This window comes from Nerophis lumbriciformis, linkage group LG08 (assembly GCF_033978685.3).
Source record: "Nerophis lumbriciformis linkage group LG08, RoL_Nlum_v2.1, whole genome shotgun sequence".
NCBI classification, from domain to species: domain Eukaryota; kingdom Metazoa; phylum Chordata; class Actinopteri; order Syngnathiformes; family Syngnathidae; genus Nerophis; species Nerophis lumbriciformis.
In genome coordinates, this window is record NC_084555.2 from 37381658 (window position 1) to 37406515 (window position 24858).

Sequence of the window (24858 nt, forward strand, 5' to 3'; positions counted from 1 at the left end):
ATGCTTGAATACACGTAAACCTTTAGTAGATCAGGCCCTGGGCCCTTACTGTGATAAAAATGTTGCTGAAATGTGATGGGTGTACTCACGTAATCTCATTTGTGGGATACTGTGTAGTAATTATTCGGTTATGGTGTTGTAAATAATGCTATAAGTCAAAAGCATCCTTTCTTATGGTGTAAAAGAAAGCATAACCTCAAACAAATCACAAACTCAAACTTTGGCTTGAGTATGAATAATTTTGATCTAACTGTAGTTGCAACTTTTCCTTTTGGTCTGCTTTAACGTCAAAACTTAAGCAGGCATGGGTTTAACTGAAAGTTTCCCAAACAAATAGGTCTCCGGCGTCACTGCTCCCCGGAGGCAGCCCAAAATAAAGATTGGAGTAGTAGTGGTGACGCAAATGAGTCCTTTATGGCTGCGGCCTTCAATTATTGAAGAGTGGAAACGTGTCTTAAGAGACACATCCACAAACGACAAAGACGTTCAGTGAGTCAGCAGGTTCAACTGTGAGCATGTCTCACATGCCAAATTAAATGTTGAAACTAGAACTCATACAGCTTCAAAGAACATTGTTGTCATTGATTATTTATTTACAGTACACAAGATTTAACAGTACTTGCAACGGAATGAGGAAATCCACAAATCAGATCAAACAGATACCTGGACAAAAAAAAACATTTCCCCACTACAACACCAATATTTAGTTTGAGCCTTAATAATTTAAGCCACTTAAAACTCTAAAAAGAAACATATACAAGTAAATGAATATCAAATTAATCATTCACTACATTTCTGACATCCTGTTGTTCTAACTCATTAGATTAGGCAGGTGTGGATTGTACACGTCTGTATGCTGTAATAGAGTGGTCCCCTACCACCGGTCCGGGGACCGGTACCGGTCAGTGACGCATTTCCTACCGGGCCTCAGAGAAATATTAAATAATTTATAAACGACTGAATTTTGTCCGACTTAACTTTCGCCTGTCCCACTAGACACCAATAAGCTTGTTTATAAATGTACAAAAAAACTCCTCATAGGAAGTTACCATTTGTTATATTTGTTTTAGCTTTGTGACATGATACAATGCACATTAATGAACATATAAAATATAAATGTGACAGATTGTAGCCAAAGGCTGATTTCCATCTGCAGCATACTTGCCAACCCTCCCGAATTTTCCGTGAGACTCCCGAAATTCAGCGCATTTCCCAAAAACCTCCCGGGACAAATATTCTCCCGAAAATCTCCCGATTTACAGCCGCAGCTGGAGGCCACGCCCCTTCCAGCTCCATGCGGACCTGAGTGACGTGTCGACAGCCTGTTCTCACGTCCGCTTCCCCACGATATAAACAGCGTGCCTGCCCAATCACGTTATAACATCTACGGCTTTTAGAGAGTGCAGTGCACAACTGCGCACACAACAAGGAGACGAAGCAGAAGAATGAGGAAGATACAGCCATGGCGATGCAGACGACGAGTAAGATGAAGAAATACGCTTGTAAATTCCAAAACGAATGGAAACAAGAATTTCAGTTTATCCAGGACAGTTCGAAGGGGAAGGGGTATGCTGCCTGTAAATTTTGTAGATCAGACTTCTCCATTGAACACGGTGGCCGAACGGATATACTCACTCATGAACGGTCAGCGAAGCACAAAGCAGCACCGGTCCCAGCCCAGTATTATGGGCCACCTCGCTAAATGGAGACCCGAGGGTGTAACATATGCCGAGACAAAGATGGCTATGCTGATAGCTGGAAGCAACATCCCGTTCTCATTTGCGGATGTCTACAACAAATCCGTGAAGGATATGTTCCTGGATTCAGAGATCGCTCGCCAGTACGCAAATGGCAGAACAAAGGCTACTCAAATACTGAAAGGTAAGTGTTGTTGTTTTTTTAGTAAGCAGCAAGCACAGTACAGTTAGTAGAACAACTGTGTTTTCATTACTGTGTATTTGATCAAGTCTTTCAAGTACAACAATGAGTAGATGAGTGTTATGTGTGTGTATATGTGTAAATAAATGAACACTGAAATTCAAGTATATATATATAAAATAAAATAAAATATATATATATATAGCTAGAATTCACTGAAAGTCAAGTATTTCTTTATATATATATATACTGTATATATATATATATATATATATATATATATATATATATATATATATATATATATATATATATGAAATACTTCACTTGGTGAATTCTAGCTGTAAATATACTCCTCCCCTCTTAACCACGCCCCCAACCACGCCCCCCCCCACCTCCCGAAATCAGAGGTCTCAAGGTTGGCAAGTATGATCTGCAGTCCCCAGCAGGTTGATGGTAACCATTGCAAAGACACAAGCCCACGGCTTCCACTAATTCAGCGTTATAGTGAGTTGTATTTTTCATGCACTTATTTTTGCTGTATTTATCTGGCACAGGTGGAAAGCCGGTCCCTGAAAATAATGCCTACATTAAACCAGTCCGTAGTGCAAAAAAGGTTGGTGACCCCTGCTGCAGTACATGCATCTGTTCAAAGAGTAGAATAAATTGAAGATTTCTCTGTGTTTTAAAGAGATAAATCTGCATTGCAAAAGGCATTTTGGCTCAACAAATTCAGAACCAAACCTCATGAAAAAGTGCTCCATCTTAAAAAACTCCATTTTAGCATGACGCCAATCACACTATCTATGGTCGCCATAGCAACCTAGCTTACCTGCATCCAATCTCACGGCCTTGAGGATGCATACATTTGGACAGGAGTGGGTGGCTCGGTGGATTAGATGGATTTCAGACAAGCAGGGTTTGTGTGAGTGGAGTGTGTGCGTCCGTCTCATCTGATCATGCCTGTGCAAGTGTAGGAGTGTGTTGGCCCGAAAAAAACAAATAACTCACTTGACTCCCGCAGAGAAGCTGACTACGGGGAAGAAGAGTCCGTCTGTGTTGAAGTTTTCAAACATGCCCTGAACGGGCTGTCCGTTGATGCGAAAAGAGATGCTGGGGGCGCCGAGGTCGAGGCAGCAGCTCACCACATCCTCAGAAGTCAGGATGTGCTGATTGAGGGATGCAACTGCCCGAGGGATGCGACCTAGGAAACATCCAAACACACTTCTGGGATATTGCAAGGTTCAGGTTCAGTCTAAACGACGAACCGTGTATATACAGTCGTGGTCAAACGTTTACATACACTTGTAAAGAACATAATGTCATGGCTGTCTTGAGTTTCCAATCATTTCTACAACTCTCATTTTTTTGTCATAGAGTGATTGGAGCACATACTTGTTGGTCACAAAAAACATCATGAATGTTTAGTTCTGTTATGAATTTATTATGGGTCTACTGAAAATGTGACCAAATCTGCTGGGTCAAAAGTATACATACAGCAATGTTATATTTGGTTACATGTCTCTTGGCAAGTTTCAACGTAATAAGGCGCTTTTGGTAGCCATCCACAAGCTTCTGGTTGAATTGTTGACCACTCCTCTTGACAAAATTGGTGCAGTTCAGCTAAATTTGTTGGTTTTCTGACATGGACTTGTTTCTTCAGCATTGTTTACACGTCTTAGTCAGGACTTTGGGAAGGCCATTCCAAAACCTTAATTCTAGGCTGATTTAGCCATTCCTTTACCACTTTTGATGTGTGTTTGGGGTCATTGTCCTGTTGGAACACCCAACTGCGCCCAAGACCCAAATTCTGGGCTGATGATTTTAGGTTGTACTGAAGTATTTGGAGGTAATCCTCCTTTTTCATTGTCCCATTTACTCTCTGTAAAGCACCAGTTCCATTGGCAGCAAAACAGGCCCAGATCATAATAATACCACCACCATGCAAAATTGTTGTTTCATCTGACATCACATGGACAAAGATAAGACCTTCTGGAAGAAAGTTCTGTGGCCAGATGAAACAAAAATGTTGCTGTTTGGCCACAATTCCCAGCAATATGTTTGGAGGAGAAAAGGTGAGGACTTTAATCCCAGGAACACCATGTCTACCGTCAAGCATGGTGGTGGTAGTATTATGCTCTGGGCCTCTTTTGCTGCCAATTGAACTGGTGCTTTATAGAGAGTAAATGGGACAATGAAAAATAAGCTTGTAGATGGCTACCAAAAGCGCCTTATTGTAGTGAAACTTGCCAAGGGACATGTAACCAAATATTACCATTGCTGTATGTATACTTTTGACCCAGCAGATTTTCAGTAGACCCATAATAAATTCATAAAAGAACCAAACTTCATGAATGTTTTTTGTGAAAATCAAGTACCGTATTTTTCGGACTGTAAGTCGCAGTTTTTTTCATAGTTTGGCCGGGCTCCAGTGCGACTTATATATGTTTTTTTCCTTCTTTATTATGCATTTTCGGCAGGTGCGACTTATACTCCGGTGTGACTTATACTCCGAAAAATACGGTATGTGCTCCAATCACTCTATCACAACAAAATAAGAGTTGTAGAAATTATTGGAAACTCAAGACAGCCATGACATTATGTTCTTTACAAGTGTATGAAAACGTTTGACCACGACTATGTAGAACTAACATAGACATTATTTTCTCACCTGACCAGAGGTGGAGTCCATCAAAGCCGTAAGAGTAGAGGTCATCTCCCACACCGTTGCCCCCCCAGCCTTCGCCCCCACCAGGGTAGGGTGCGTAACCCTTAGTGTTGGCCCAGCCCACTCGAAGGTGGGAAGGCTCGCTGGTCACAAAGTGGTCCACCTGGTCGATCATAAGCTCGTAGTACCACTTCTTATACTGAGCTGAGCCCTCACTTACACCGAGAAAGATGTTCGGTCTCATACTGGCAATGAAGACAGACAGAAAAAGGCAAGTCAGCCATTTTAATGAATCTTGTTGTCATACATAATTTCTTCCTTCAAGCTAAATAAAACAATAGCCAATGATTTTGACATAACTCATTTTCCTTTTGAAAGTTGTTAAAAAGGCATATCAACATAAGTGTTAAGATAACAATTTAATTCACTTAAAATTAGAATTTATGATGATGTAAACTTACACGATCTTATTTGTTATTGCAAGAAAAATGGATCAAAAAACAACTTTACTGACTACATTATTTACACATTTTAAAATGTATGAACAAAAACTACAAAATAATTTGGTGACTACAAATGAGCATAATTAAGAAAATACATAGCCAAATTGTGCAATTAATACTTAAATCCTATTTAATGACTTGCTAGCATCAATACTACTTCTGCCAAGGTAATTTTTGGTGTTCTAAAAAATCTGGAAGGTCTGTATATTAGGTGTTTAGCAAGACAATACCCATCAATCTTGGGATAAAAGTGCCCTATCCTGCCAAATGCCAAATTTTTATTTTCATTTTTATCATTATATCGAATAAGTATAATATTTACCGTTGTCGGCTCTGACACGTTTGGAAGCCAATTATTTGGACAAATTCACTCTTAACACACATCAAACCAAAGGCACTGAAATAAAATAATCTGGTATTTGCATTTATTGGTCAGCAAGAAGGAACATCGGGATAAAAAAGGTATGTATGTGTGTACCCGGCTTTAGTTTGCTAATACAGTTGTACCGCGACATGCGACATTCGCTACACCAACTGTTGGCGTTGATGCTTGTAACTCAAATGTTTGCTCGCAACTTAAAGCATAACAATTAATCGAGAGACAGCTCTTAGCTCGAAGCCCTCATATGCTGGGGCACTTGTAATTTGAAGTACTATTGTGTTGTAAGATAAACTCATTTTTCCAGACAAAAGTAGTTTCTTTGTAAGTTGATTTCTCACCTTTGGACGTCATTGACCAGCTGGGTTTGCAATAGCAGGTCTCTCTTGGGCAGCAAGTGGTCACAAATGAGGTTTTGATTGGTTCGTACAGCAACGCCATTGCACACACAGAGCGAGCAAAGCACATCAAGGATCTTAAGGTAGATGTGAGAGAACAAGAGGAGGAATACGCACATGTTATTGCAAAGCAGGTCAGCCTTCCAACATTTGATATACAGTATGAGGAAAGGATTTGAAGTACATGTGTTGCTCACCTTATGGTTACGTCCGTGTTTATAAAGCAGCGATATGATCGACTTAATGTGTCCTCTCTGGATCATGTTGAGAGCCTCAGGGCTCTCAATTAGAATGCAGTGCAGAACTTCCAGAATGCCTGCACAGCCACAACCTCATCAATTAGTCGACACCAACGCACACAACATAACTATTAATGCATCTTTGACATTTATCTTGTATAATTTTTTTCTAGTATGGTATCTTTGATTTCGGGTGTTAAATAATCCACCTTACAAGAATGGGGGCTTTGTACGAGAATGATAATGAGCATACCCGAAGAAGACTCCAGTCTCTCCAGTTTGCTAACCAGCCAGTCCAAGTTGTTGGAGAACTGGGTGCAGTTGTTTCTGTTTCCTCTGATTAAGGCAGCTGCAAGGCATAAGGAACGAGCACAAGCTAATTGGGAAAAGTATTTGTTGTTTTCTAACGCGGTGTAAGACAGATATGAGACTTGACCATTTTGGAGAATACCAATAAAAGTGAAGACATTTGCAGAGAACTTATATACACACAACTTGGTTTGCCCTGGCGAAAAGCAGGCTGACAGAAATGGACAGAGGCATTTTAAATCAATGTAATGCTGCACAGGAGCAGGTGTGGAGGAGGAGGTGGTGGGAATGGTAAAAGGATGAGACATGTCTGGAACATTAATTCAACTCTATAAGTGAAATCAGTGTAAATAAGGCTGTGAAGGACACTAGTGGGGGTAGAAAGCAGCTTCAGTGTTACTGAAGTTTTCCTTATTGATGCCCTAATAATGCAAATTTTAAAAAAAAAACATTCCATTTTCTGCATAACAATCTTCATCTCACAAAAGAACACATAGGGGCTTCATCCCATGTTAGGTCAAAGAATATATGAGCTATCACAGGTGAGCGGAACATTTATGAGTGTGCACGTTGGCCTTTCTGAATCCTTACAACCTTAGAAATCTATCACCATTGTGCAGCGTCAGTAAGTCGAGGGTTAAATAGCATGTCAGCACAGCTCTATTCTGACACAACCATTCATCACAGGAAGGAATTGCATGTGTGTGTATGTTACCCAATAGCTCATAGAGCAAGTTGAGAATGTCTTTCCAGGCTGCTCCGGCCTCTGAACCGGCACACTCCCCAAAGTGAGCCACACTGTTGTAGACGTTCAGACGGTCTATGCAGTTGGACAACAATGTCAGCATACCCTAAGGAATACACAGCCAACCAATGTCAGAATTAGAAAATTAAAATTCAAAATATTGTGTCAATCTCAGGCCGTAGTTGTGGACAAATACCACTTAAACCGGTGGTGAAAATGCTTGTAACTTTAATTATGCCTACAATCTAAAGCAGTGGTTCTTAACCTGGGTTCGATCGAACCCTAGGGGTTCGGGGAGTAGGCCTCAGGGGTTCGGCAGAGCCTCCGCCACGGAGGTCACACAACCGACTCATCATGTAAATAAATACTTCTCCCTCTCGGCCTAATATGGATACGTCCTGGGCATGACGTTAAAGTCAGAGGTGGGTAAAGTAGCCAGAAATTGTACTCAAGTAAGAGTACTGTTACTTTAGAGATGTATTACTCAAGTAAAAGTAAGGAGTAGTCACCCAAATATTTACTTGAGTAAAAGTAAAAAGTATGTTGTAAAAAAAACTACTCAAGTACTGAGTAACTGATGAGTAACATACACACACATATCATATATATATATATATATATATATATATATATATATATATATATATATATATATATATATATATATATATATATATATATATATATATACACACACACACACATATATACATATATATATATATATATATATATATATATATACACACACACACACATATATACATATATATATATATATATATATATATATATATATATATATATATATATATATATATATATATATATATATATATACATACATTGATATATACAGTATATAATTTATATTTATTTTTTTGCCGTTTTTGTTTACATGTTAATCGTGTTTTAATGAATATACATGCATGTTTAACACATATAGATTCCTTTCTTTCATGAAGACAAGAATATAAATTGGTGTATTACCTGATTCTGATGACTTGCATTGACTGGAATCAGACAGTAGTGATGACAAACGTCCACGTTTTCAAATGGAGGAGAAAAAAAGTTCCTCCTTTCTGTCTAATACCACATGAAAGTGGTTGGTTTTTGGCATCTTATATGTCCAGCTTCCATATTCGTTTTTATACACTTTACAAGAAATACATTGGCGGCAAACTCCGTAGCTTGCTAGCTTGTTTGCGCAGGCTTTCGGAGACTCTTATTTTGAAAGCGCAGGCGCGATGGGGCGGCACTTTTATTGTGAAGACAGGAACTGTGCAGTCAGTCTTTAGGCTTTTGACGGGGTGTACGGTTGAAATAAAAAAATTTCTTTTTTCCTTCACACTTTTGATTGATTGATTGGAACTTGTATTAGTAGATTGCACAGTACAGTACATATTCCGTACAATTGACCACTAAATGGTAACACCCCAATAAGTTTTTCAACTTGTTTAAGTCAGGTCATGTGACCCCTGGCTCTGTTTGATTGGTCCAACGTCACCAGTGACTGCATCTGATTGGTGGAACGGAGTGAACGTCACCAGTGACTGTATTTGTTGAAACGCAGGCACTATGAAGGTCTGTCTGACAGACCAAAACAAACAAAGCGTGCATTAACAGATCGATAAAAATTAGTAGCGAGTAGCGAGCTGAATGTAGATAAAAGTAGCGGAGTAAAAGTAGCGTTTCTTCTCTATAAATATACTCAAGTAAAAGTAAAAGTATGTTGCATTAAAACTACTCTTAGAAGTACAATTTATCCCAAAAGTTACTCAAGTAGATGTAACGGAGTAAATGTAGCGCGTTACTACCCACCTCTGGTTAAAGTGCATCCGGCAATGGAGGCTCCTCTATTGGTTTTTGGGGCACTTGGAGGTTAACCCCTTTACTACTGTTACCCCAGGTGGCCCTTGGCAAAGACCTGGTACCTGACTGCCCCGTAGCCAGGGATACAGTGAAGACCTCAACGTCTTGGCACCAGTTTACCCACGTAAAACAAAGTCACGCACAGGCATCCTCCATAAAGGGATACACCCCTACCAGGAGGATCGTCATACTCGTTCGAGTGACCGCCGATGATGATGATTATGGATACGGCAACAGCAGAAGTCACACTGATTTGCAGGTGTGTAATTTGTTGTGAGTTCATGCACTGTGTTGGTTTTGTTCTTTGAACAAGGTGATGTTCATGCACGGTTCATTTTGTGCACCAGTAAAAAAAACATATAAGTTTGTCTTGAATTAAAAAAAAAACCAAACATTTTATTTTTCAATAAAGAAGGGTTCGGTGAGTGCGTATTTGAAACTGGTGGGGTTCGGTACCTCCAACAAGGTTAAGAACCAATGATCTAAAGCATAAAGATGAGACACAGCTCGTATCTCAAAGTACTTGCAAGTTAAGGTACCACTGTATTTCAGTGAAAATACATTAAAGATATGTAGATTGACATTGAACAAGAGTTGTGTATAAAATGTCAAGTCATTCACATTAGTGCTTGTTGTACGTCTATCTGGAGTCATGGCCAAAACTTTAGGATTGGGAGCAACTTAAATGTTGTGCTTCACTAACTTCAATGCTCAAATGAAAACGGTACTTCTTATGGAATTTTGTCCGTTATCCACAATCCTTATGTGGGACAAAAACACACTTGACCAGGGGTCCTCAAACTTTTTGACACGGGGGGCACATTGGGTTAAACAGCTATCTATTTGTGCGTGGGTGTGTGTGTGTGTGTGTGTGTGTGTGTGTGTGTGTGTGTGTGTGTGTGTGAGTGTGTGTGTGTGTGTGTATGTGTGTGTGTGTGTGTGTGTGTGTGTGGGTGTGGGTGTGTGTGTGTGTGCATTATATATACATACATACATTTTCTACTGCTTGTCCCTATACATATATATATATATATATATATATATATATATATATATATATATATATATATTAATATATAAAAATATATATATATATTAGGGGTGTGGGAAAAAATAGATTCGAATTCGAATCGCGATTCTCACGTTGTGCGATTCAGATTCGATTCTCTTTTCTTTTTTTTAAATCGATTTAAAAAAAAAAATGTATTTCTTTATTCAATTTTTTATTTTATTATATTTTATTTTTTTTATTAATCAATCCAACAAAACAATACACAGCAATACCATAACAATGCAATCCAATTCCAAAACCAAACACAACATAGAACAAACCAAAAGTAGTGAAACAAAAATAAATATTAACAACAACAGTATCAATATTAGTTACAATTTCAACATAGCAGTGATTAAAAATCCCTCATTGACATTATCTCTCTCTCTCTCTCTCTCTCTCTCTCTCTGCCCACTACTTGCTGTCCATATCCTACCAAGTCAGACCTACACTGTTCCAGTATCCATTTCTCTGTTCTCAATTGTTGATGACTGATAATAGCAACCAAAACCTAACCCCCCCCCCCCCCCCCCCCTCCACACCCCGGATTGTAAATAATGTAAATAATTCAATGTGATGATCTTGTGTGATGACTGTATTATGATGGGAGTATATCTGATAGTATATATCTGCATCATGAATCAATTTAAGTGAACCCCGACTTAAACAAGTTGAAAAACGTATTCAGGTGTTACCATTTAGTGGTCAATTGTACGGAATATGTACTTCACTGTGCAACCTACTAATAAAAGTCTCAATCAATCAATCAATCATTAGACATTTATAAAGAAAACCAAAAAAAAAACAATAATGTCACAGTGGCTTACACTTGCATTGCATCTCATAAGCTTGACAACACACTGTCCAATATTTTCACAAAGATAAAATAAGTCATATCTTTGGTTCATTTAATAGTTTAAACAAATTTACATTATTGCAATCAGTTGATAAAACATTGTCATTTACAATTATAAAAGCTTTTTACAAAAATCTACTACTCTGCTTGCATGTCAGCAGACTGGGGTAGATCCTGCTGAAATCCTATGTATTGAATGAATAGAGAATCCTTTTGAATCGGTAAAAAATCGTTTTTGAATCGAGAATCGATATTGAATCGAATTGTGGGACACCCAAAGATTCACAGCCCTAATATATATATATATATATATATATATATATATATATATATATATATATATATATATATGTATATATACACATATATATGTTAGGTCAGGAAAAAACACAGAGGTTATATCATCCCTACAAGCCTGTTTCGCAGGGTTCCCTGCTCGTCAGGGGATTTTATAAAACAGGCTTGTCAGAGGATTTTATAAAATCCCCTGACGAGCAGGGAAACCTGCGAAACAGGCTTGTAGGGATGTGGGTTTTTTTCTGTGTTTTTTTCCTGACCTAACGTTTATTCCGCTCTACCCCGGTATAATATAATAATAATATAACAGATAAACCACAGAAACCTCAACTATATACACATATGTACATGTACATATATATATATATATATATATATATATATATATATATATATATATATATATATATATATATATAATATCTTTATTTTAGTTTTTTTTGTTGTCTTGTCACCACCATTTACCCCCGCCCCCTCTTTCTGTCTCTTCCTGCTCCTGTCCGGCTGCACCAATCACTAAAGAAATCCATCCATCCATCCATCCATTTTCTACCGCTTATTTCCTTCGGGGTCGCGGGGGGCGCTGGAGCCTATATCAGCTACAATCGGGTGGAAGGCGGGGTACACCCTGGACAAGTCGCCACCTCATCATAGGGCCAACACAGATAGACAGACAACACTCACACACTAGGGCCAATTTAGTGTTGCCAATCAACCTATCCCCAGGTGCATGTCTTTGGCGGTGGGAGGAAGCCGGAGTACCCGAAGGGAACCCACGCAGGGAGAACATGCAAACTCCACACAGAAAGTTCCCGAGACTGGAATTGAACCCAGGACTACTCAGGACCTTCGTATTGTGAGGCACATGCACTAACCCCTGTTCCACCGTGCTGCCCATCACTAAAGAAATACAAACATGTAATTAATTCAAATAGAAATAAGCAGTGGATTGCCTATTGGCTCTCTATTTGGCTCTCAACAAATTGAATGTAGCGTAAGACATGTCAACATTGCTCAGAAGACTCAGCAAGATGCTCATTTACTCCCAGCATTTTTGTATCCGAGGACAGAGAATGATGCTGAATTGACCAACTCAACGGGGAACACAAGTCAAGTTCTGAAAGATACAACCATCCCATCAGCCTAGACATTCTAATGAGAGCGGACATGGTAAGTGACTGTTTTGTTATATTCCTATTTTGTCTATGAAACGTTTAGCAAGTCACACTAATGCTACGTGATAATAATCCAAGAGTTGAACGAAGTCTGCCATGATTATCATCATTCGGTTGTAGGCGCTATGTGAAATCAATGCGCTCAGGAAAGAAAAAACTAAGTTAATGACAAAAGTACAGAGGTGGGTAGTAACACGCTACATTTACTCCGTTACATCTACTTGAGTAACTTTTGGGATAAATTGTACTTCTAAGAGTAGTTTTAATGCAACATACTTTTACTTTTACTTGAGTATATATATAGAGAAGAAACGCTACTTTTACTCCGCTACTTTTATCTACATTCAGCTCGCTACTCGCTACTAATTTTTATCGATCTGTTAATGCACGCTTTGTTTGTTTTGGTCTGTCAGACAGACCTTCATAGTGCCTGCGTTTCAACAAATACAGTCACTGGTGACGTTCACTCCGTTCCACCAATCAGATGCAGTCACTGGTGACGTTGGACCAATCAAACAGAGCCAGGGGTCACATGACCTGACTTAAACAAGTTGAAAAACTTATTGGGGTGTTACCATTTAGTGGTCAATTGTACGGAATATGTACTGTACTGTGCAATCTACTAATACAAATTCCAATCAATCAATCAAAAGTGTGAAGGAAAAAAGACAATTTTTTATTTCAACCGTACACCCCGTCAAAAGCCTAAAGACTGACTGCACAGTTCCTGTCTTCAAAATAAAAGTGCCGCTCCATCGCGCCTGCGCTTTCAAAATAAGAGTCTCCGAAAGCCTGCGCAAACAAGCTAGCAAGCTACGGAGTTTGCCGCCAATGTATTTCTTGTAAAGTGTATAAAAACGAATATGGAAGCTGGACATATAAGATGCCAAAAACCAACCACTTTCATGTGGTATTAGACAGAAAGGAGGAACTTTTTTTCTCCTCCATTTGAAAACGTGGACGTTTGTCATCACTACTGTCTGATACCAATCAATGCAAGTCATCAGAATCAGGTAATACACCAACTTATATTCTTGTCTTCATGAAAGAAAGGAATCTATATGTGTTAAACATGCATGTATATTCATTAAAACACCTTTAACATGTAAACAAAAACGGCAAAAAAAATAAATATAAATGATATACTGTATATATCAATGTATATATATATATATATATATATATATATATATATATATATATATATATATATATATATATATATATGTGTGTGTGTGTGTATATATATATATATATGTGTGTGTGTGTGTATGTATATATATATATATATATATATATATATATATATATATATATATATATATATATATATATATGATATGTGTGTGTATGTTACTCATCAGTTACTCAGTACTTGAGTAGTTTTTTTACAACATACTTTTTACTTTTACTCAAGTAAATATTTGAGTGACTACTCCTTACTTTTACTTGAGTAATAAATCTCTAAAGTAACAGTACTCTTACTTGAGTACAATTTCTGGCTACTCTACCCACCTCTGCAAAAGTACCTTAGGTATTACATGTTATAGTGAATGTGCCTGTTACTAAATACTTACAGCATATACATAAAAAGGTTGCAAAGCTTATAGATGTTCTTTAGAGGGCTTTATAGGCGTAATAGATGAATACCCATTACGAGCAATCATTTAGCAGCCTCGCAATAGTAGTTTTCACTATTTAGAGCACACAAAAAAGGGTGTGTTCTTGTTTCACTTAGGGATTTAAAATGTTTGTGATTACCTCAAAAATTGGTAAGATTTTTCAGGCTATAACAGACGGTAAAAAATGTCTCTTTAAACTATATCAAGGCAGCAGAGTTACTGTAACACACCTAATTTAAGTCACTTCCCAAACCTTTGGCCAGAACTGTATCTTTCGACCAGAAACAATTAACATATGCAAAGAAACCTCAACTCTAGACACCTCTTTGACTAAAAATATACAGAAAATAAATTATGTTCACATTCTGGACCTCATTAGATTTCACATGGACAGAACTGACAATTCTGCATGTTTCTTTCAAATATTTCTTTGGCTTTTTCAACAATTCTGAAAAGCAAGAACAATGCCCATTGATAGCTAGTATAAAGTAAGCACACTCACATTTATAGTAAATGGTTTGAAATGTGAACAAATGTAAAAGTTAACAGTCAGGGGGAAGGGGCAGGGTGTTGTGGGGGTAGTAGGTAGGGCACAGACTGGGTGTTGCAGTAATGGACCCTTATGAACAATCACTCAATGCATTGTTTTGAACTTTAGATGTAGGGAATAAGCAGTAGAAAATGGATGGATGGATGGATATTCCACTGTCGAATTCACATAATCACACCTAATTTAGATGCATTGCTTTTATGAAGGTGGTTACCCATGAATTGACTTGTCCTGTTTGGTGCTAGTGTCTTGGTGATTTTAGCTGCAAGGAAGTATATACATCCAGTCATCAGCTATGCTAAATGGAGGTGCATTGCACACCAACATGGCTGATGATTTATAATGCCAAATACAAAATCACGAGTCAGCTGTCAAGGGAGACAAATTGAGCATGTGCATGCAATGTGAAAGGGGTGGATTTAAGATTACTCGGACAGATAAACAGGATAGAAAACAAACATATTTTTATATTGTAAGCAAATATATTTTTATGGATTTAGATACAGGGATATTCTGTATTTATTGGGTTGTTTCCGTTTACATCCACGCTTCTCTGCCACTCGGCTTACAGCTGACATTTTGTAATTGATGACACCAATTTGGGTTGGAGGCTCTGCACAAAGCCTCTGTGCATTCATGCAAGCCTCACAAACACTTAACACACAATACTGTAGCTGCTGACGCTTTGCAACGCACTGCCTCCAGTTACACAAGATACTATTGAAACTCACCAGAGAACACATTATTGCTTTAGCTTTCACACGCACATTGTTCCCCTCTCTCACTTGAGCAAACACTTACCAAAATTACCCCACTTGTGATAAGAGCTTTGCATACACTCATCATACTGTAAACATGAATATTATAGCAATTTAAGGCTATACATTTATTTTTAACAGTTATTTTTTTAGAATGGAAAGATTATATAGCCAACATCTTCAATGATACTGAGAACAGAGTAAAAACGATCCATTCAGGTAAAAAATACAGTGGTACCTTGGTTTACGTATGCCCCACTTTTCGTACGATTCTGCTTTCAATTAAATGTTCGCCAAAGGTTTGGTTAAAAGCTTTGTTTCGGTTACCGTTCGGCTGAGAATCGCACCTGACAAACAAGTCAGTTTGCCCGTGTATCATTCTGCAGAACCGTGTGCCTAAAGGATCCCATGTATTTGTGAATCAGTCTTACTAATACACTGCGTAAGTCAAACTGCGTTCTTAATGTGTCTTCATTGCAAACATTATTGTGTTAGCCTGCTCTCACCTGGAAGTCATTCTCCCCAAACTCTGTTACCTCTAGACCAGTGTTTTTCAACCTTTTTTGAGCCAAGACACATTTTTTTCATTGAAAACATCCTGAGGCACACCACAAGCAGAAATCATTAAAAAACGAAACTCTGTAGCCGATATTGACAATAAAAAGTAGTTTTCGCAATTGTTGGATATGAATCTAAACCATAACCAACCATGCATCACTATAACTCTTGTCTCAAAGTAGGTGTACTGTCGCGACCTGTTACATCACGCCGTGACTTATTTTGAGTTTTTTGGTGTTTTCCTGTGTGTATTGCTTTAGTCCTTGTCTTGCGCTCCGATTATGGTGTTTTTTTCCTGTGTTGTTGGTATTTTCCTGTTGCAGTTTCATGTCTTTCTTGAGCGCTATTCTCCACACCTGCTTTGTTTTCGCAATCCAGACTATTTAAGTTGTGCGGACGCTTTTCTTCTTTGTGGGGACATTGTTGATTGTCATGTCATGTACAGATATACTTTGTGGACGGCATCTCTGCTCCACACACTGTAAGTCTTTGCTGTCGTCCAGCATTTTGTGTTTTGTTTACTTTGCAGCCAGTTCAGTTTTAGTGTAGTTTTGCATAGCCATGCCTTAGCTTTAATGTCTTTTTCTTAGCGGCACTCGCATTTTGTTTATTTTTGGTTTAAGCATAAGATACCTTAGTACCTGTACGCTGCTTCCCGCTGTCGTCTGCATATTGTGATCACGACACGACGTGTTTCCGACATCTACAAAGCAATTAGCTACCTGCTGCCACCTACTGATATGAAAGAGTATAACATGGTTACTCTGCCGAGCTCTAGACAGTACAGACACTCAACAACGGCACATTATTTACGGATTATAATTACTTGTGTGCAAAAAATATTTGTAACCCAATTAGGTGAAATTACATAAATTCCCACGGCACAAGACTGTATTTCACACTAGTGTGCCGTGGCACAGTCGTTAAAAAACACTGCTCTAGACTATGACATCATTATTGCTTGAGTCTGAAGTGTTGTTGTCTCTGTGCTGTTTTTCTTGGTTACGACTGCAAAATAATCCACAATGGGGCCAAAGAAAGTTGTGTTTACCGGTACTTTGATAAAGAAGGTGAGAAACATTTTAGAATTCATAAAAGGAGTAGGAGAGTACTATAGGACTCCTACCTCCAGAACTTCCTCATCGCTGTCTTTGCTAACAAGCACTTTCAATAAAGGTAATTGTGATGGTAAATGTTTTTTTTAATCCATTTCATTCGTCATTTTATGTATTTTGCATTGTTTTCTGCATTTAAAAACATAATCAGTCTCTATAAAATGTACAAACCCCGTTTCCATATGAGTTGGGAAATTGTGTTGGATGTAAATATAAACGGAATACAATGATTTGCAAATCCTTTTCAACCCATATTCAATTGAATGCACTACAAAGACAAGATATTTGATGTTCAAACTCATAAACTTTATTTTTTTTTTGCAAATAATAATTAACTTAGAATTTCATGGCTGCAACACGTGCCAAAGTAGTTGGGAAAGAGCATGTTCACCACTGTGTGAAATGCGCCACACATTTTCGATGAGAGACAGGTCTGGACTGCAGGCGAGGCAGGAAAGTACCCGCACTCTTTTTTTACGAAGTCACGCTGTTGTAACACGTGCTGAATGTGGCTTGGCATTGTCTTGCTGAAATAAGCAGGGGCATCCATGAAAAAGACGGCGCTTAGATGGCAGCATATGTTGTTCCAAAACCTGTATGTACCTTTCAGCATTAATGGTGCCTTCACAGTGTAAGTTACCCATGCCTGGGGCACTAATGCACCCCCATAGCATCACACATGCTGGCTTTTCAACTTTGCGTCGATAACAGTCTGGATGGTTCGCTTCCCCTTTGATCCCGATGACACGATGTCGAATATTTCCAAAAACAATTTGAAATGTGGACTCGTCAGACCACAGAACACTTTTCCACTTTGCCTGAGTCCATCTTAGATGATCTAGGGCCCAGAGAAGCCGGCGGCGTTTCTGGATGTTGTTGATAAATGGCTTTCGCTTTGCATAGTAGAGCTTTAACTTGCACTTGCAGATGTAGCAACGAACTGTATTTAGTGACAGTGGTGTTCCTGAGCCCATGTGGTGATATCCTTTAGAGATTGATGTCGGTTTTTGATACAGTGCCGTCTGAGGGATCGAAGGTCACGGTCATTCAATGTTGGTTTCCGGCCATGCCGCTTACGTGGAGTGATTTCTCCAGATTCTCTGAACCTTTTGATGATATTATGGACCGTAGATGTTGAAATCCCTAAATTTCTTGCAATTGCACTTTGAGAAACGTTGTTCTTAAACTGTTTGACTATTTGCTCACGCAGTTGTGGACAAAGGGATGTACCTCGTCCCATCCTTTCTTGTGAAAGACTGAGCATTTTTTGGGAAGCTGTTTTTATACCCAATCATGGCACCCACCTGTTCCCAATTAGCCTGCTGTGTTTGATGAGCATTCCTCAACTTTATCAGTATTTATTGCCACCTTTCCCAACTTCTTTGTCACGTGTTGCTGGCATCAAATTCTAAAGTTAATGATTATTTGCAAAAAAAAAATGTATATCAGTTTGAACATCAAATATGTTGTCTTTGTAGCATATTCAACTGAATATGGGTTGAAGATTATTTGCAAATCATTGTATTCCGTTTATATTTACATCTAACACAATTTCCTAACTCATATGGAAACGGGGTTTGTATTTGTGTTAATATGTGTGGATGTCTTTGAAAGATTGATTGGATTTGCATTATTTCTAATGGGTAAAATTTCTTCTGAAAATCAAGGCACCACGTGACCATCAACCACATGATGTTCCATGTATTTAGGAATTTCGTGGATAAAGCCTCAGGCCTGCATAACAGGGGCGTTACAGCACCTGGCTGACCATATTGCTCCATGCTCATCATTATGGGGCATTTTAACTGAGCAAATTTTACCCACAAACTTCCCAAATACAGACAGCATATTAAGTGCCCCAACAGGGGAGCTAGCCCACTGGACCACCATTACATACATACTAATAAAGAACTCTTATCGCTCTGTTCTCTTGTGCAGCTCTGATCACGGTCTAATTTACCTTATCCTGACCTACAGAAAGAAGTTAAAAACCCACTGACAGTGTGACATCATACATCAGCTTTTGTGAGGACGTGTGTGCAGACCAGGACCTTCTGCAGATACAAGAATAACAAGCCCCGGTTTACACCTCAGCTTAGAAAGCTGCGTAAGGCCAAGGAAGACGCCGACAGGAGTGGGGACCGGAGAAAACTGGCAAAGGAGTTCAGGGTAGCTAAAAGGAGCTACACTGAGATTGCAGTTTGGAAAGGCCTGCAAGAGTTCACCAACTATAGAAAACCGACACCCCGCCCTGCAGGTAACAATAGAAAGGCTGAGGACCTGAACTTCTACTGCAGGTTTTCACAACCATCACCCCAACACCCAGTCTCTGCCCTACCTACTACCATCACAACACCCTGCCCCTTCCCCCCTGATCCCACACCTGTACTGACAATCTGTGAAAAGGATAGGAGGCAGTACACGAGCGGAACAAAGGTAAATCACATCAAATATCAACTATTTTCTTTATTACATGTTGTAAAATTAGTCAGTGACACTATTTGTGTAGTTATTAGCCTCAACCTGAGTGAACAGAATGCTAATGCTAACAAGCTAACGCTAAAGCCGATATGTTCGTGTTGTCGGCGTGAGATAAACACTGATATTCATTCTTTATATATTGTTATTTGTAGTTGTAATGGACCCTAATGGACACTCATGAAGGTATCATTTACTGAGAGGACGACTCTCTGAATGTTGGACACTGAGGACAAAGGCTTGACTTTTTATGAACATTTCGATACACTTTATTTTTTAAATCCTATCGTTTTATATATTATTGCTATTTCATTTACTTACTTTTTAGTAAAAGAACTCTGACCTAATATTGTCTGTTTATTTGTTTATTTTTTTGTCCTGTCCAGCTTCTCAGACAAATCATATAGTTGATGTAGATGCCCATATCGGCTGTTCAGATTTACTTTACAAAAGAGAAGTGTAGATACTTCTCTTATTTGACTTTATTAAATGTATTCATATTATCATTTGGTGCAGCCGGGCCGGAGCAGAAAAGAAATGCAGAAAAATGGATAGGGAAGAAAGAGAAGCAACCTATATTAACCTTGTAGATTGTTATAGTAACAATAGGTTCAGCTTTGTCAGTGTGCCATGTGTTATCCAGTTTACCCTAGGGTAACAAAGTTAATTTATGTTTGATTAAATGTGATTATGTGCATGAGTGTATATATGTATATTGTCTGTTTATTTAAATTGTATCAGTGTAGAAATATAGTAAACCACCTCCATATATCATCTGCCTGATTTGTACAAACTATCTTGAACTGTGAAATGCTGTGAAAACACAATCCACACACTTCTACAGGAACCTAAAGTTTCTGAACTTTTGGTGGAAAAGGGCTTATTGAGTACAGACCCGCAGCCCTGATGTCTGTGGTCATGGCGTCCTCTGAAAGACTGGCGCTGCGCCACCTCAAGAACATCACAGGTCACTGGCTTGACCCCTGGGCAAACAGGTAAGTGGAGGATGCAGTAAACATGGGACTGAACCACATCCTGCACCTCCTTGTCCCCAGGGACTAACACTAGTATTCTCTTCGTGGACTTCAGCTTTGTATTTAACACTATCATCCCCAAACCGCAAACTCACCTTGCTCTCAGTGCCAGCCTCAACCTGTCAGTGGATCATCCACTTCCTGACTGACAGGAGGCAGCAGGTAAGGCTGGGTGCATCAAATCCAGCAACCGATAGTCAGCATTGGCGCCCCCCAGGGGTGTGTTCTCCCCACTGTTTTTCTCCCTCTACACCAATGACTGCACCTCAGGGGACCCTTCTGTGAAACTCTTGAAGTTTGCAGACAACAGCACCGTCATTGGTCTCATACAGGATGGCGACAAGTCTGCCTACAGACGAAAGGTGGAACACCTGGGTCTCTGGTGCAGTCAGAACCATCTGGAGCTGAACTCTCTCAAGACTGTGGAGATGACAGTGGACTTCAGGAAAGACCCCTGACACTCCCCCTCACCATTCTGAACAGCACTAAAGTGAACTCTTTCAGGTTCCTACAATCTACAATCTCACATGACTTGAAGTGGACTTCCCACATAGACTATGTTTACACTGCAGGTCAAAGTGGTCTAAATCAGATTTTTTTTTTAATCTGATTTTTTCCAGCTGACTGTTTACATTGCAAGTAAAATGTGATTTTTATCAGAATCCAGTTTAAATGCGCACAGGCCCAAATGTAACCCCAATGTGGCTTCAGCGTCACTTGCATGCACACTTCGAAAAAGTGAAAACAAAGGAATTTGATAGGGGGGGGAAGTCGCAACTACTACAAAATAAAATAAAAGTTGCTACACCTTAAAAATGAGTGGGGTTTTTTTTAGGTAAAAGTAATTTAAAGTAATATAATGTATGAACGTGTATATAGTGTAATATATTTGGGAGGGTTGTAATCTTTTAATGGCTGTTTAGTAGAGGAGACATGGACATTAGCGTGGATCCACGTGACTTTTGTTTTCAACTCACATGTAAGCAAATACGCCTCAGCGTCAATTCCGGTGCTTCAACAATTGTTATTTCTTCTGAATCAAAATATATATTACATATAGCATATTATTTGGGTACTATTGACAAGGGATGCACCGAAAATTTGGTCGTCTTAAATATGTCACACAGCGGTGAAGGATGTCTTGTCTTGTTTTTTTTTTGTCTTGTGAATTTCATGTTTTAGTTTGAAAAGTATCTCTCCTCTCGTTTCAGGTCACTTGCCCTTCCTTTTGTGTCATCAGTCTGACGTCATCCCTGATCCCTGATGTTTCCACTTGTTCCCCATTACCCTCATGTGTCTTATAAGCCCACGCCTCCCTTTGTTCTGTGCCAGAATGTCTCGTTATTTCATGCGTCTAGCGTCCTGTCCAAGCCTTGTCTCGTCTCTCGTTTGAGTATTCTGATCCTGAATTCCCTTGTTGGTATTTTGAGTTTTCCTTTTCTCCTCCTAAACAGAGTGATTTTTAGTTATTTAGTTTTGCAGCCGAATTGGTGAGTTTCAGTTTTTTCTTACAGTTCTTTTTCCTCAAATTTTTGAGTGACATTTTTTGTTAACTATTTTTCTAGATAAGAAACAGTGAATAAGTTTTATAGCCATTGTTTCTCCCTCCTTTTGGAGCATCTTTTGTTATTGATAAATTTCATAGATTATATCCTGCGCTAAGTATAGTTCGCTATTGATATTTTTTGTTTCCTCCTTTCTGAGTGTTTTTCGGTTGTTCCTTTTTTGTGGAACCTTTTCAGGCGAGTTGTCAGATTAAAGCCTATGTTGTATTGCTCAGGAGGTGAAAAGTAGTTTTCAAAATAAAAGCCTTCCGGATTGTTCCCTACTCGGCATCTGAGTCCTATTTTTGACCAAGCCTGACAGTACATTCTGGCCAGTATGGAACCAGCAGAGGCAGGACAGTTTTCAGCAATCCTACAGGATCAGGAAGCCCGCCTCTCTCGCCAAGAGAAGTTTCAGACAGCGATTGCCGAGTATATGGGCCGCCTTACCTCCCAGCTACAGGAGATGGTCGTGCGACTTCCTCAATCCACCGCTTCGGCTACATACCTGCTCTGCCTACGTCATACGCCGGACCCGGAAGTAAATTGGCACCCCCAGCTCAGTAGTCAGGTGAAACAGGACAATGCAAGACTTTCATCATAGACTGTTCTATTCATTTTGAATTTAACCCTCACGCCTTCCCTACGGAGTGAGCAAAGATTGCTTTCATGATCTCCCATCTGACGGGTAGAGCAAAAGCTTGGGCTTCCGCCGAATGGGGCCGGCGCTCAGCTATCTGCAGCTCCCAAACGGACTTCCAGGCTGCCCTAAGAATTACTTTTGATCCAGTCACAGACGACCGGGAGAAAGCACAGGAGCCATCCGGTTCCGCATGCTATCGACGGAGAGCTGGTGGAACTCCACAGCCCTCTATGACACATTTTTGAAAGGATTGGCCGCGCCGATTCAGGATCTCCTCGTCCCATTGGATTTACCTGCCGGGTTGGACGAGCTTATCGCACTCACCATTCGCACCGACAACAGGCTCACTCAGCTCAGACGACATCAGAGCATACGAACCTCAACTACGTGAGGAGCCGCACATTCTCAGACACAGCGCGGACCGGCGTTCTACCACACTTCACCTGAGCCGAGTCATCACATTCGCACGGTGAGAGGTGAGGATCCCATGCAGCTGGGAAGAGCGCGGCTGACGCAGGAGGAACAACAGAGATGACAGCTTGAAGGAAGGTGTTTTTACTGCGGAGAGTCTGGTCACCTCGTCGCCACCTGTCCTGTCCCGTTAAGCGACCCATAGGAGTGAGTCAACTCACAGCTTCTACTCCCATTACGCGCACTCTCACTAAGATTCAGGTAAAACATCACACTGTCACAGACATTGGGGCGCTTATTGACTCAGGGGCGGATGAGAGTTTAATGGACGGGGGTCTGGCTGCTAAACTGGGTATCAAGTCTGAGCCATTAGCCCGACCCATTAGAGCCAGAGCCCTTGATTGGAAGGAACTGTTTCTTATCACCCACACCACAGAACCCATCCGCATGTGCATAAAGAACCATGAAGAAAAGATTTGCTTGTATCTGTTCAAAACCTCCTTACACACTTTGATTTGGGGACAACCGTGGCTTTTTCACCACAACCCCCAGATAGACTGGAGGTCGGGTGAAATTAACGCATGGGGGGAGGACTGTGTAAATGACTGTTTCAACGGTTCTACACAAAATAAGGGTGTAGCGCGACTTAATTTGTTTTCTGCAAACCCCACCACAGAATCGGAGTACCCGGACCTGAACTCGGTGCCTCCATGCTACCACCAGCTACGAGAGGTTTTTAGAAAGACTAAGGCCATGTCTCTTCCTCCACACCGCCCATACGACTGTGTCATTGATTTGGTCCCAGGACCCACGATACCCAAAGGCCGCCTGTACTCAGTTTCCGAACCTAAGAGGGCGGCCATGAAGGAGTACCTCACAGCCTCGTTAAAAGTGGGACTGATTCACCCCTCATCACCGGTGGGAGCCGGATTCTTCTTCGTGGGCAAAAGGATGGATCCCTAAGACCATGCATTGACTACAGCCCACTTAACGACATCACCATAAAAAAACGGTACTCCCTCCCTCTCATGACCTCAGTTTGACCAACTCCAACAAGCAAAGGTATTTACAAAACTTGATCTTCGTACCGCCTATCATCTGATCCGCATAAGCAAGGGGGATGAGTGGAAGACTGGATTTAACACTCCCAGCGGACACTATGAGTGTCTGCCAGTCATGCCATTCGGACTCACCAATGCTCCCGCTGTTTTTCAAGCCATGATAAATGACGTGCTAAGACACTTCCTAGACCATTTTGTATATGTGTACCTGGATGACATTTTAATTTATTCACCAGACATTGAGATTCACCAAGTCCACGTGACAATGGTCCTTAAAAGGCTACTGGAAAATCAGCTGTTTGTCAAAGCAGAAAAGAGTGAGTTTCATGCTAACACTATTTCCTTCTTGGGCTTTATCGCAGCTCAGGTTAGCGCTGTAGCCGACTGGCCTACTCCTGATAGCCGCAAGAGGGTTCAGCAGTTCTTGGGGTTTGCTAATTTTTACAGGCGGTTTATCAGAGGCTTTAGCACTATAGCTTCCCCTCTCCATGCTCTCACTTCCACTCAGGTGCAACTCCGCTGGTCTCCAGAGGCTGAAAGGGCGTTCCAGAACCTCAAGCATTGCTTCACTTCGGCTCCTATCCTAACCATGTCAGATCCGCAAAGCCAGTTTGTGGTAGAGGTGGATGCCTCCAATGAAGGAATCGGAGCCGTCCTCTCCCAACGCTCGGAGAAGGATGGTAAAATGTATACCTGCGCCTTTCTGTCAAGACG

The 24858-nt window shown here is 40.0% G+C and overlaps 1 protein-coding gene across 5 annotated transcripts in view; it reads right to left on the bottom strand.

Annotated features, from left to right (window-relative positions):
• Window positions 1–24858, bottom strand: part of LOC133611746 (ryanodine receptor 3-like) — a 359447-nt gene that overhangs the window by 178190 nt on the left and 156399 nt on the right. For all 5 annotated transcript variants that reach the window (XM_061968833.2, XM_061968834.2, XM_061968831.2 and 2 more), the window contains 6 exons: window positions 7090–7225; window positions 6319–6414; window positions 6024–6142; window positions 5770–5903; window positions 4550–4791; window positions 2890–3082 (listed from right to left, as the gene is read on the bottom strand). In XM_061968833.2, coding sequence (XP_061824817.2) covers window positions 2890–3082; window positions 4550–4791; window positions 5770–5903; window positions 6024–6142; window positions 6319–6414; window positions 7090–7225 — 920 coding nt within the window. The remainder of the gene's footprint in view (window positions 1–2889; window positions 3083–4549; window positions 4792–5769; window positions 5904–6023; window positions 6143–6318; window positions 6415–7089; window positions 7226–24858) is intronic.